The sequence below is a fragment of the Heloderma suspectum genome, chromosome 1 (genome assembly GCF_057233095.1).
Source record: "Heloderma suspectum isolate Gila_16-S chromosome 1, 16-S_ref, whole genome shotgun sequence".
In the NCBI taxonomy this organism is placed as follows: Eukaryota; Metazoa; Chordata; class Lepidosauria; order Squamata; family Helodermatidae; genus Heloderma; species Heloderma suspectum.
In genome coordinates this window covers 146,525,570-146,540,315 of record NC_139458.1, presented here as the reverse complement: position 1 = coordinate 146,540,315, position 14,746 = coordinate 146,525,570, and the positions used below count along the sequence as shown (strand labels likewise).

The window sequence follows — 14,746 nt, the reverse complement described above, 5'->3', positions numbered from 1 at the left end:
CTGCTTCCCCCCTCTGCCCTAATTCAGTTTTTGTAGTCTGTATTGCACTTGTTTTGTACTCTCTAGTGACTGCAAAACTTTTAACCTCTTTTTGGGGTGTGTGTGCGGCTCTCTTCCTCTTGCCATCCTTGGCTGGCCAATGGCCTTTTGTGCTCCATGCGCAGCTGAAGGCACACCACACCCCTCTGCTTTTGAGTCCCTCTCCCACTTTTGTGTTGCATTAAGGCCTCCTGAATTCCTTCGCTCAGACCGTTGTGACTCTCATGACGAGCTCTCTGTTTGTGCTAGAGTGGCTTCTCTGTTCGTGAGGCCTCAGATGGCTGAGTATATGCAAGATGGTGTAAGCACAGTGGTGGTCAGACAAGGTGCCTGTGGTGTGACTAGCTCCCCGTGCCACGCTGTCGGCTGGAGTGGAGTTGCTAGCTGCACCACCAGTGGAGGATGAATGGTTGGTCTGAGAGGAGGTTCGTTGGTTGGTCCTGGTCCCTGTTTTTTGATCCTCCAGGTCCTTTGCTTTGTCATAGTTCAGCACTTTCCACTGTTGATTGACTGCTTGCCACCGTTTAAAAATCCGGTACACTGAAGGTCCTTCATGGATTATTAGACCTGTAGGATAAAGGAGTGAAGGGTAATGGGGCAGGGGTGGGGGGAGAGAGAATTTAGAAATATTCTGTGAATCGATCACTGACTTACCTTCACTGCATGCAGATCTTTGGGAGTCCCTCAGGGCCGGCTCCAAGTCCAGTCACTCCTTTGTATATAGAAGTTCCTCTTGCTCACTGATATTCTCACTATTCTAATTTTAATACATTACTATGAGACTTGGAGGAGGGCCTGCTCAGAAGTCCCATACTTCTGGGTTAAAATGGTGAGAATACAGAGCAGAGCCTTAAGAACATATGGATCGTCTTACTGGAACAGACCAATTCCCATCTAGATCAGCACTTCTTTTTTCCAAACAGCACCCAGCAAGATGCCTCCAGGAGCTCACAAGCCAGGCATTGGCTTACCAGTATTTGGTATTCGGAGGTATAGTGCCTCTGTACATGGGGGTTCTTCCACTTCACCATCATGGTTAATACAGCCTTCATTACTGTGGCCACCATTTTGACTGTAGTTCCCTTCCCAGAAAAGCCTGCTGCTGCCAATTTTGGAAGGGCTGCAGAGGAAACGTTTCTATTTCAGTTGTTAAGGTTGTTCTGCTTTTAACCTCTATCCAACTCTGGTTTTACTGCTGTTGTTGGCTGTCTTCTTTTATTTTATTGTAATAATTTTTAACATGATTAGCTGCCTTGGCTTTCTTTAGAAAGAAATATGGCATACAAATCTTAGAATAAAGGCTTAGATAAATTTCATTTTTGTCTGTAATCAATACAAAAGTCCATAATACAGCAAGATGAGTGCTTTTATACAGGAAGACAGTATATCTTCACATACAGAGTAAAGTAACCATAGAGCAGCAGGATCAAAGCTCTTCTCGGAATAGATCCATCTTGCTGAAAACAAGCCTTATGGATTACCTCCACGTAAGTTCCACACAACTAATGCTCAGATCAGTTTATAAATAATGTGTCAATGTGACAAGGTGCACATTTCTTACCAAGCCTCCTCAAAAGGACACTCAAGTTATGGCATTTGATATTTGTCATCTGATTTAAAAAGCAACAACAAGAGACAACTAAAGCACTTACATACAAACGCATTTCCAATTCTGAGTTCAGATTTTCGGGCAAAAAATTGAATTATAAATTAAATTTCAAATTTTGGGGGGAAAACTTCCATATTGTTACATCTCTCTCCTCGACTCCCATCTCTTTCATCTCTGGATAAATAATAATTATGGAAACAATAAAAGGGTTATTATCTGCAGGGATGGTGGGAGTATATTTTCTTGCAAACAGATGTGACCTGCAAATGACCCAAAATAGTGTGCAGTGATATCGTAGGGTGGCCAGGTGTCATACTTTACAGAGGACGGTTGTCTATTTTGGGGCGCTGACAAAGGAAGGTCCTCTTTGAAGCCATCCTCTTTGTGAAGGAATGTACAGTCTAAGTCCAGTTTAAGGGTAAGGAACCATAAGAAGGGAAAGCAGCAGGGGCCTTGAAGTTGCCCATCAACAGTTGGCACCTGGAAAGCAGACTGAGACTGAGCAGGTCACTTGGTCAGTCTTCTCCACAATAGTAGGATGTATTGTATTTCAATTTAAATTATAGTTATTATTTCAAAATATTATAAATTCAAAACATATACATTTGCATATGCAAATATTATGCAAATTTATTTCTTCGCTTGTCATTTTTTGGGGGGAGGTGATGCAATTCCTCTTCTGGAGAATGCGTAAACAGCCACCCTAATGATGTGTGTCCAAAATGACCAGAAATTCGTTGTTGTGTCCATGGTCCTTGCAGGTTCTGTATATAATCAGAACAGAACGTCATGTAATCGGTACTAGTTCCATGATTCTTTTAGGGGTGGGCTTTTGTTTTTATAAAATGCAGCTGCTGGCGAGGCTGCAATTTGATGTGGGGCTAGGAGGCTTTCTCGGTGTGAAGTGGAATGTCTTATCCCTTGGGCGAATCACCCCCAGCAAGCTGTATTTCTTCAGTGGAATTAAAAAAAATTCACATATAGTTTTATCCTCACCTTGGGTCAACAAGCTCAAATTTTGGCTTAAACAATAATGGCCCAGTGAGCCATTCTGCCCTGAGGAATATTCCTTCCTGACCACTGATACTAAGCTTTAATTTTGGATGTTTATGACATTTTTTAGTGAGATACATTAAGTTCTCACAACCACCTTGTAAGGTGGCCTCTCCCAACCTGGTGCCCTTCAGATGTGTTGGACTACAACTCCCAGCATCCGGTAGGTGGGAGTTATAGTCTAACACAACTGGAGGGCACCAGGTTGGGAAAAGCTGCTACAAGGAACAGAGGCATTATAATTATTATCCACATATTGCAGTAAATTTATGGCAGAAGTGTGCTTTACACCAGATATTTTGCGATTCATAGCTCACCTTTTAGCTACAGTTCCATTTTTAGCAGAATTTAAACTGGCTTGTGCCCTTATTCTCAAGGGAGAGGTTTGGTAAGTAACATCCATTAGTTGAGGCTCTTGTTATAATATATTCTTTAGCTGGGGTGGGCGGCAGCAGGGAGATAGCCAGAAAAACTAACAAAACAAACCCAGTCTCCTATAAACACCACCCCCTAAATTATGTTGTTAAAATGAATTATGCAAAGCAGAAAAGTCTGCATACATCTCCTTAATTTACAAACTGATTGCTCAATTTGCCCGGCATTCATTAGCTGAATTTGGACTGGGTTGTTGTACCCTTATTGTCAAGAGAGAGGTTAGAGGTAAAAAGCAATAAATAGACACGGGGAGACAGAGTAGAATAGCAAGCTGGAAGCTGGGCTACATCAAATCTTTCCCTTCTATGAAATCCTTCCCAGATAGCTAAATGAAATCCTAGATGTCTTCTCCCTGACATGCTAGTTTTCTATCTGGAGAGTTGCTGTTGTTATTTTCTGAGGAGCATAGGCTTTAGGGCCCTGGGCATGACACCTCAGAGGGCCTATAACAGCCATCCTGAACCTGGTGCTTTCCACATGTTTTGGACTACAACTCCCAGAATTCCTGACCAGTAGTCATGCTGGCTCAGGTTGATGGGAGTTGAAGTCCCAAAACCTAGAGGGCACCAGGTTGGGGAAGGCTGGCCTAGAGTGAGCTGACGGCGAGGTGAGCAGGCTGAGACTTGCTGCTCCTACTCCTTACCATCACTGCTCACAGCCTGAAAGAGCTCTTTAGAGGGGACTTTGTTTAAATAAAGTTTGCAGATTTGTTTATAAACCAGAGTCTGTTTGGTTCTGAGAGTGCAATCAACCAACTTTGAAACATCCACTACTATGGTACTCCTAATTCTGCTTAAAAACCTTTGGCTGGGGAATGCTAGGAGTTGGCTGCCTGGGGAATGCTGGGAGTTGTAGGACTTTTTTCTGTCTAAACAAGCATAGGATTGCATCCTTACCCATCTTTCATGGTCTACCAGCTTCCAAGGCTATCAGACAGCTTGTATTGTCCGGAAGTTCTTCATTATGTTTAGTCTAAATCCTTTTTCTTGTAATCAGATCCCACTGATTTAGGTTCTACCCTCTGGAGCAAGAGGAAACCAATTTGCTCTGCCATCTATGTGACAGCCCTTCAAATATTTGAAGAAGCCTACCATGTCACCCCTTGTCTCCCAGGCTAACCCTATTGAACCCCTTTAACCTTTCCTCATAGGACTCAGTCGCCAAGACCCGCCCCATCTTTGTCACCTACTCTAGTTTGTAGTGCCTGCCCAGAGGGGGAGCAGCAGCTGCCGCTTACTCACCCTCCCTGCTCACCTCACCTTTATCCTGGGCCCCATCCCCACCGCTGCCTAGAGGCACAAGGCCAGTGAGTGAAGGAGTGGCTCTTCCCTTGCGTGCGAGACAAGGTGGGCAGGCAAGGAGCAGCAGCAGCAGAATAGGACTCCCAACGCTGAGCCACCGCCTGGAGCATGGGCCTTGGCAACTGCCCGAGGATGTTGGCTCCTGATGCTGAACCTAAATGAGAATTCTATCTAGAAGACCGTCCTCTGTTTGAAGGGCGGCTGGAGGACCGTCCTCTGTTTGAAGGGCTGCCCTGTCCCATTTCCTGCTTAAAGGTAAAGAACCATAAGAGCTGTTGTGCATCAGCAGTTAGAACCTGAATAGCAGACTGAACAGGCAGGTGCACAGGTCACCTGGTCAGTCTTCCACACTGTGGTCAGATGTACTGTATTCAGTGGTGTAGTGGTGAATTGTGAAGTGCAGGCGTTCATCATGGTAGTCCCCATAACCACACCCCCAAAGAGAGTCCAAACATTCAGGCCGCTGTGTTGATCCATATCAACAGTTCTAGCAGTTTTATCTCCACCAGGAGCGGATTTTCTGTAAGGCTAATGGAACTTAACTGCCCATTCAACACCAAGCCACCCCCAAGTACTTTGCATTACAGTATGGAACAACATATTGTTGTTGGGAAAATTCATTCCCCCCAGCTCCTGTGAGAATTGCAGCTAAGCTCAGAGGGCACAGGGATGTCTGAGTGGGGTGGCAGATGATGGGAAAAAGCACGTCCCCCTCCCCAAGTTCAAAGATCAATTTCAGGAGCCAAATATTCATCTTGAGGGTCAAATACTTACTGCAAAATTAATGCCAGCACTCCCACATTTCTGTTAAAAGTTTGGAGAGGAATCTTGACCGCAATTATTTAAATTCAAGTATATGACCTCAAGAGTCTGCCTGCCTCAGCGGATCATGAGTCAGATGTGGAAAGTTTAATTCATTTCAGTCCTGCCATTTCACAAATATTAATGAGCAGGCTGATTCAAGATATTTTTCTTTAAATCAGTGTTTGTTTTGCCTTCCAAATTATAAGTGTGTATGATCCCATGCAATTAATAATATGTTGTTGATGGATGGGCTAGTGTGTCAACTGAGCACCTGTTTTCCCAGATAAATCGGGCTTCAAAATACTTACTGAAAATGCAAAAATAACTTTGTTTTCCTTTGCACTTGCTGGGATCCAAATTACTTATTGATTTCCTAGCACTGAGCTCAGGAAGGTGTAAAATTAAAAAGGAACCAAGCAGTGGAGTGGGTGGGGAGACACAAATAATCATGCCAAGCCATTTGCAACTGTAAAAGGTGAAGAGTGAGCAGCAAAAGACGCTATCAGTTTAATGACCATTTGCTGGCAGCTCCAGGATTTCGTCAAGATATGTTTGAGCTATTTGAGTTAAACAGGGATGAGGATTCCTCCAGCAATTGCAGAAAGCCTCTTTCTGCAGCAAAGCGAGACACTTGTATGGAAACCAAGGGCCAGGTCTAACTTCCCATTTTGTTCTCAGGTATGGATCACTTAGGGACAAACCAAAGGTGACATTTAATATGTAGTCTGCAGTTGGATCTCTGCTTTTTCTTTAATATGAGGTGTGCAAGGGTAGTGGTGGGGAGATTCTTATCAAGATTTCAGTGCAGAGGGAGGGGAACTTTATCCTTTTCCTCCCCAGTCATGGCCGGCTGACCCCCCCCCCCCACACACACACACTAGGAACGTTAGAAAAAAATTCCCATTGGCAGTAAAGGGAGATTTTTTTCTAACATCCTTAGCCATGTGGGAGGGGGTCGCAGCTGTGGAGGGAAGGAAAAAACTCCCTTCCCTGTGTGCTGTGAACTTGGTAAGAATTCCACCACTCCCCCCCTACACAAATAACTCTAATTAAAGAAAAAACAGAGCCATCACTGCATATGAAACATCATGCTTCCAAGGATACATACTGTATGAACCTGCCTTCTACCGAGTCAGACGAATTGTCCATTTAGCCCAATGCTTTTTATTCTGACCGGCAGCATTTTAAGCAGAGACCTTTGCCACCCTGCTTACCTGAGATCTTCTTATCATGAGATGCCAGGAATTAAATCTGGGACCTTCTCTCCCAGAGGTGTGCTCTCTCACTGAAGTACGACCCGTCCCCTTGCAACACATCACAGCAGTTCCAAATAGAGAATGTGTGTATGTGCAGGTATTTACATTGTTGAACTTCTCAGAAAAATACACAGAAGCAGCTATCAGGGCAGTATAGGGACCTCACGTCCACGTATTTTGCCAGGAAAAGCAGTGACTTAAATATAAAGAACTGGCACAAGGTGTTTGGTTTTTGTATTTGTGTCTGTACCAAAGTACAAAATGCTAAGCGAAAAGCATCATCTGGTGGCATTTGTAATTAGATAACTTTTAAAATACACATTGGCAAAAACAAGAATTTTGAGATAGTGCTTTATAGATTAATGGGGAGAACTCAACGAATTGTGATGAAAATCTGAGGACCATGAATCCAAGACAAATTGGGCTTAAAGCCTATTGAAATCAATGAGCTTGAAAGTGCTTAACTTGGTGTTGGATTGTGGTTATTAAAATGTCTATGCTGTTATGTTTTGCTTTAGTTCAACAGAAGAAACTGGAAGCTATCATTAACTTGAACCAGTTTTTTATAACAGCATCATAGCCTGCCTTTAGTCTGTCTGGTCCTTCCTAAGGCTTCCTTCCTAAGGATTCAGCAGGCTGATACAATGGCTGGAATGAAATGGATGGGCAATAGATTCAGGACAGACAAGGAAACATTCTTCATCACATAACACATAAATAATTTATGGATTTTTAATCATTTTTCATTTAAATTTTATTTATTTTATTTAAAATAATTTTTTAGGCTGCCTTTGGAATTACTGTCATTGAGTGTACTGATGGTCAGTTGCTTAGATGGGTTTGATTAGACAAATGGAAGATGGAATCAATGTCATGATGGCTATATGCAGCCTCCAAGTTCAAAGGCAGAATGCTTCTTGGTACCAGCTGTTGGGGACCAACAATGGGGAACATAGGAAGCTGAGTCCATCTAGCCTTATACCCTTGGTCCATGTAGCCCACTATTGTCAACACTGACTGGCAGCAGCTTTCTGGGGTTTTAGGCAGGAGTTTTTTCTGCCCTACCTGGTGAAGCCAGGGATTGACCCTGGGACCTTCTGCATGCAAAGCAGGTATTCTTGTCACTGAGTTATGGCTCTTCTCCATAGGGGAAAAGACTATTGTGCTTCTGTCCTGCTTGTGAGGATCCCAAAGACATTGGTTGTCCACTGTGGTAGATAGATGCTGGACTAGGTAGACCTTTGGTCTGAGCTAGCATGGCTCTTCTTATGCTCTGGGAACCAGTTCTATATTGTTAACCTACCCTGCCTCTTTTAAAAGTCAGCCTTCTTCCAAACATATTTCTTAGAGGGGCATTTCTTAGAGGACATTCATTTCTTTAGAGGACATTCATTTCTCCTTGTTGGCTGATACTGAGAAAGGAAATAACAAGTCACAGTGGAAGCATGGGTCTCATCGATAGACAAGCAATCTCTTGACAAAATTCATGCAGTAGGTGAGGTAGATACCAACCTTGTTTGGTGTTTCACATCTGAATCATAATCCTGAGCTCGTATCTAAGGTACTTGTAACATAAGCAATGGGCTAATCAAGGTTTACCTTCAACAAAGATCAGGCTTTGCTAAAATATATTACGATATACTCCCCACTTTCCCTGTGATTATTATTCCTCAGTAGTACATAAACCTCTGGCCAACTCAGTGGCTGTGTATATGGGAGATGTATATTGTTCCATTCTCCCTTACCATTTTGTGAGTGTGTTCTGCCCTAAGTTCCATTCTGCCTAAAGTTTGGTTTAAGCAGAAGAATTTTTAAAACTAATTCAGACCTGGCTGACTTTTGCAAAACACATTTTCTCTACAGCTCAGTTCCTTTAGTTAATTTGCATCCCTCTCCCTATCCCATTTCCATCCTATTTATGGGCAACACTGCATAAGCAATATTGATGTTGTGAATATATGTATCATTGCATCAAGAATCTTTTTGTGAGGGTTTACTTTCACTAATTTGCACATGTCTTGCCCATTGATAAAAATGTTTGACTACCTCAAAAGAGGATTGATATAACTGTACAGGCAATCATATCAAGGCTATGGTTTGGTTTTTGGTTTGCTGTGTTTTACCAACCCACAGAAATGTACAGTCATATCAGTAAAATACTGCACAAAAAAGAATATAGATGCATTCACACATATGAGCATATCATGTTTTATCAATGCGCAGGTGTGGATCAGTAATGTAGAGAGAGAGAAAGAGACAAGAGAACTGGAAAAAAACTGACAACCGGGGCAAACAAACATGCACAACACTCTGTACAAAAATATTTGTTGGGGGTGGAAGAAAATGGAACAATAGAGGATTACTAATGCCTAGGTTTCACTTAGGAAACAAGGCCAGGTCATTCAGATCTCCAAAATTCAGGGAAAAACCCAGATGGAGATAATTTCTGAAGCATCCCTAGAGCACAGTGGGAGATCAATTTTATAAACAATTATATAGGTCTATGCAGCAACTCCCTTTGCTTAAAAAAAGGTGACTGACTTGTGTTAATAACACTGCTATGGTTCTAATAAGATCTATCTATCTATCTATCTATCTATCTATCTATCTATCTATCAGCAGCAGCAAATGCTTTTAAAATATACTACTTTTTTGCAATATCTCCCATTCCCTCTAATTTCAGTGCACACATGGAGTTACTGGGATTAGTGGGGCTTTGTAATATTGAACACCTTGTCCAAGAATGAAGTGCAACTTGTGGGGTATTTTTTATTTTTATCTTTTTTGTGTATGTTATTCTCATCTTTCTCTGGCTATCTATGCATGAAACATATAAAGGATGGGGGAAGAATATGCCAAAGATGATCCCAGCCCTGCAGATTTTGAACACTCCATAAACGAACCAGTGATCACCATTACAAAAAAGCACCTTTAGCCTTGACAGGAGAACCTGAATTGTGTCTAAAGGCAGCTCCTCCATTAATTACCCTTCCCATCAAGCCACAAAAGATCAAGCGCAGCATATCAGTTTTAATTGGCTATCAATCGCTTCTTCTATTACCTGTGGTTGTGCAGCGAGGCTGTTGGATGTACTGCATGACTCTGGTTTCTCCCAAATGTCAACAGCCGGACGTGAACAGAAAGGTCTGAGGTTCCTGGCCTGCAATAGATTGCTCCAGTGGAACATAGGAAGCTGCCTTATACAAAGTCAGAGCCTTGGTCCATCTAGCCTAGTATCATTGACAGTGACCGGCAGTGGCTCTCCAGGGTGTCAGGCAGGATTCTTTCCTAGTCCTACCTGGAGATGGTGGGGACTGAACCAGGGACTTTCTGCATGCAAAGCACGTGCTCTTCCGCTGAGCTAAGGTTCCTCTCTTACATAAGAAGAGCCAAGCTGGTTCAGACCAAGGGTCCATCTAGTCTTAGGAACATAGAAGATAGGAAGCTGCCTTATACTGAGTCAGACCCTGGGTCCATCTAGCCCAGTACTGCCTGGCAGCAGCTCTTCAGGGTTTTATGCAGGATTCTTCCCTAGCCCTACCTGGATGTGCCAGGGATTGAACCTGGGACCTTTTTATGCAAAGTGCATGCTCCAACACTGAGTCATGGCCCTTCCCCTAGGCAAAAATGGTAGCTCCCCAAATTTCCAGCTGGTGGAGGGAGGGGAAGATAATGCACAATGCACCACTTTGTGACTATTTTCATCTCCACAACTGCTCAGATGCAAAACAGTTATTCTTCAAACAATTAAATACTCGTTGGGTCTGATGAAAAAGCTGTGTGTGTGTGTGTGTGTGTGTGTGTGTATGTACGCGCGTGCGTGCGTGATGCATGAAAACTGTAGAAACACAAAGGATGACAAGCCAACACATGTGACCACACAGCATGTTGCTATCTATGCTGCAAAATTGCTCTATCCTGTGGCCAGGTTCATCTTTTAGCGTATGATGAGGTGATTCAACTTTTTCCATAATGCCCCTCTAGTGCTGAAAAATGGTCTGGCCAGGCAACGGAGCAGATAGCCACTTCACTCTTAGTTTGTTTGTTTATTGTTAAAGAGTTTATATCCTACCCTTTAAAAAAATATTCCCCCCCTCCCCAAAAAGGGTTTAGGAAAAGATTTTTCCAGCATGCAGTCCTTGTGGAACTCACTCTGGGGCCAGTGTCAGTTTCCATAATACAAATCAACACTGTAAACAGCAAGGAAAGGATTCCCAAAGGGTCTCTCTCTCTCTCTCTCTCTCTCTCACACACACACACACTCATACCAACACCTCCGTCCCCTCTGTCATAGTTTGCATAATTGTTTTTGCTATTTCAGTCATCTGATATGCATGAGGCAAACCGGCACAACGAGAAAATGAAAAGAAACACCCTGATTCAAGGGCAGCTCTGTTGTCTATGCAGATATACTGGTGTGTGGGTGGACGCAATGACAACACCATGTGTGCCATCTGTTCATCAGGCCTGTGATGCACAGCACCCCTCTCGGGCTGGCCCTGCTGTTCCCCTGCCTCACACCCTCATTAGCTGCTGACACTTCTCGTTGTTCAACAAGAGATTGTTTCCCGCCCTGCTGACCCTGAACGCCATTCGGATCTGCCAACATCAGACTTCCTTAATTGCGACGTTCGCCGATACAGACAACGATGCAGGGCAACCGCATCTGAACTGCCCTGTAATTAACGGCCAAGTGTTTGTGGGGATGTGTGTGAACTTCCAAACTGTCATCGCGCTCAGCTCAGTGGCGTAAGCTCAGAAGGGAGTTCTGCCAGCTATATTTCGATTGTATACGTACATTGCTATCCTTTTGCAGGAAACGGTCCTCCAAATGTACTCACCGGAACTGCCTTGAACTGTTTTGTTACCTTCTCCACCCTAGCTCAGTGGCAGAGCACACGGCTTGCATGCAGAAAGGTCCAGGTTCAACCCCTCCCATCTCTAGGTGAAAGGAACACATCCCTAGTAATGGGAAAGACCTCTGCCTGAGCCCCTGGTGAACTGCTGCCAGTCAGAACAGATCTTTCTTCTGCAACATGGTGCTGTCTAGACGTTTTGCGCTACAATACATGTTTCTCAGCACCCCTGACTATTGGCCACACTGGCTGGGGCTGATGGGAGTTGCAGTCCAAAACATCTAGAGGGTACCACCTTGGGGAAGGCTGCCATAGACACTACTGGACTAGATGGACAAATAGCCTGAGCTGAAATGATGCCGCTTCCTATGTTTCCTATAGCACTAGAAGGCTCAGATTTCCCATGTTCTATGTTGCTATATGCACATAGCGCAGGGAAGGGTAAGTCTGCTCTCTCTCTGCCCCCTCTGCCTCCTCCAACAGCATATTCAGCTCTGTTGTGATTGCTGCATGGAAAGTGATTGTGCAACTATCCCAGGCACCTACTGAAGAGTGCCTGTGACATTCACAAATTATAGGGAGCCAAGACCCAATTGCCCCTGTATAGCTCTTTTCTGGCTAATTTGTTGCTAATGAGCAAACTCCCAATGTGTCTTTCTCATTCAAAAGGCTGGCAGTGCTTCCTTTTGATCCAATCATCTTGTTTAAGTTTTTCACAGGATGAGCGAGCCCCTGCTTTGCAGAACCAATACATGGGCACTCATCCAAAATATACTTTCTAAAAGGGTCTTACCTGAGCTTGTTCCAGGCTCCCGGATTCTAAACCATACTAGGGAAGAGGAAAGGGTTAGCATCAGCACAGCTTATCCTCTTGAAGGATAAGGCTATCCCTGCAGCAAGACAATCTGCTCCCATCTCTCATCGCTTTTGTGCAAACTGGTGCTGGGCCACATTTTTGTGAGGTTCTATATACTCCGGGAGAGAGCGCAGGACAGGAAGGCTTGGCGTGCTGTGGTCCATGGGGTCATGAAGAGTTGGACACGACTGAACGACTGAACAAAATTTTCACTGTGAAATTGGCTATTTCAGGCAGTACAAAAATATTTGTGGAAAATGCATGAAACCCTCTACTGTTTCATGCATTTTCTCCAAGTGTGTTACAGCCATTTTCCTCCCAATCGGCTTCCGCTTTGAGGTGGTGGAGGAAGGAGAGTTTGTCTCTATTGCTAAGGCAACCAGGCTGGCCCTCCCTGCAATGCTTCTCTACCCTGCATTACTTTCGGTGGTGGAGCACATTTGGATGTGCATCTCAACAGAAGCAAGTGTTGGCTTGGTTGCTCCCCTACACCTCTTCCTCGTAGGGTGGCCACTTAAGCTTGACCAAAAGAAAGAGAAAGAAATGCATCACCGAAAAAGGGGACAAAGGAGGATCTAGATTGGCCTAAAATGTGCATATTTTATACTGTGCATTTATGCGTTTAAATGCACAGTATATCTCACCATAGTGGGGAAGACTGTAGCCAGGTGACCTGTGCAACTTTGCTGGGGAGACGTTGCACTCCATTTGCCCCTCCAGTTTGCATATAAACCATTCGGAAGTCTGGAAAATATTCAGAAACCTGTCTCCCCAAATTTGGCAAAATGATAATCTGCAGAACCCCACCTAAGTTCCCCCATCTCTAGCATTCATTCTTTTAAAAGTAGCCTTTTATGCACCCAGGGTCCATGTCTCTCATTTCTAGGGTTCCCTGCTCAAATGGGACACATCTATGAATGGTGTATGCCTCCGGGGATTAGTGGGTTCTCCCACACTGGAGGCATTCAAGATTAGGGACGGCGGAGAATTCCACCATAGATTCCAGTGAGGCTGGATTCTTTAGAATCCGGCCCCCCGGAATCTGTGGCGGAATGGCCTCGTGCCCCCCTCCCCCCCGCGGAATCCCCCCGGGACAGCACTTACCTGGGGCAGATGTGGTGGATGCGGCTGGTCTCCTGCCCGGCCGCAGCAGGAGTGCCGCCACCGCCATTGCCATCCTTGCAGCCGTGATAGGCTACGTAAGAATTTACGTAGCCTATCACGGCTAATCTAAAAAAAAAACAACGCAGCGTACGCAAGTGGCGGCGGCTATGGCAGCCGCCATTTGCGTCCCTATTTTTTGCCGATTTATGCAAATTGGAGGGGCAAATGGAGTGCAACGTCTCCCCAGCAAAGTTGCACAGGTCACCTGGCTACAGTCTTCCCCACTATGGTGAGATATACTGCGCATTTAAACGCATAAATGCCCAGTATAAAATATGCACATTTTAGGCCAATCTGAGAGCCAGTGTGGTGTAGTGGCAAGAGTGTTGGACTAGGAGCTGGGAGATCCGGGTTCTAGTCCCCACTCGGCCATGGAAGCTCACTGGGTGACTTTGGGCCAGTCACAGACTCTCAGCCCAACCCACCTCACAGGGTTGTTGTTGTGAGGATAAAATGGAGAGGAGGTAGATAATGTAAGCCGCCTTGGGTTCCTTCCAAGAGGAAAAACGGCGGGGTATAAATGCAATAAATAAATAAATAAATAAATAAATCTTACGTAAATATTTACATAGGCTAGAACGGCGAAAAATAAAGGAATGCAAATAGTGTCCACTACGCTATTTGCGTTCCTCTTTTTTTTTTTGGCCATTTTATCTTACGTAAATATTTCCGTAAGATAAATCGGCGAAAAATAGGGAACGCAAATGGCGGCTAGCTGCCGCCATTTGCATACGCTGCATTTTTGTTTTTGTTTTTTGAGGTTAGCCATGATAGGCTACGTAAATTCTTACATAGCCTATCAGAGCTGCCTGGCTGGACACAAATGGCGGCCGCTACATTTGCATCCGTACCAGCCTGTCTGCGGCCGGAAATCTGGCTGCGGACGGCCCTGGCCGGCTGCTCCGCGGCCTGGCCGCAGAGCGGAACCAGCCATCAAGGATTCCAGGGGGGAGGAGTGGATCGCCTCCCCCCCCGTCGAGGATTCTGGGGGGAGGGATGGAGCGCCTCCCCCCCCCCCACGAAAGATTCTGAGAAAAGGTAAGTGAGTTTCGTACATCCCTATTCAAGATGAGGCTGGACGGCCATCTGTCAGGGATGCTCTGACTTGGATTCCTGCACTGAGCAGGGGGTTGGACTCGATGGCCTTGTAGGCCCCCTCCAACCCTACTATTCTATGATTCTATGGAACAGAAAGCAGATGAGCTATGACTTTTATGCACATCACCCAAAACACCTGGAGGTGAAGACTGCACTGGCAGCCATAAAAGAAGTAGAGCAGCCTTCGCCAACCTGGTGTCCTCCCAATGATTTTTTTTTGGATTACAATTCCCAGCATTCCTGACCATTGGCCACACTGTCTGGGGCTGTTGGGA

General features: G+C 44.7%; 1 protein-coding gene across 2 annotated transcripts in view; it reads right to left on the bottom strand.

The window, feature by feature from the left end:
* Positions 1-244: 244 nt before the first annotated feature.
* MARCHF4 (membrane associated ring-CH-type finger 4) overlaps positions 245-14,746 on the bottom strand; it is a 150,909-nt gene continuing 136,407 nt past the window's right edge. For both annotated transcript variants that reach the window (XM_084829476.1, XM_084829487.1), the window contains exon 4: positions 245-606. In XM_084829476.1, the coding sequence (XP_084685602.1) occupies positions 245-606 (362 nt within the window). The remainder of the gene's footprint in view (positions 607-14,746) is intronic.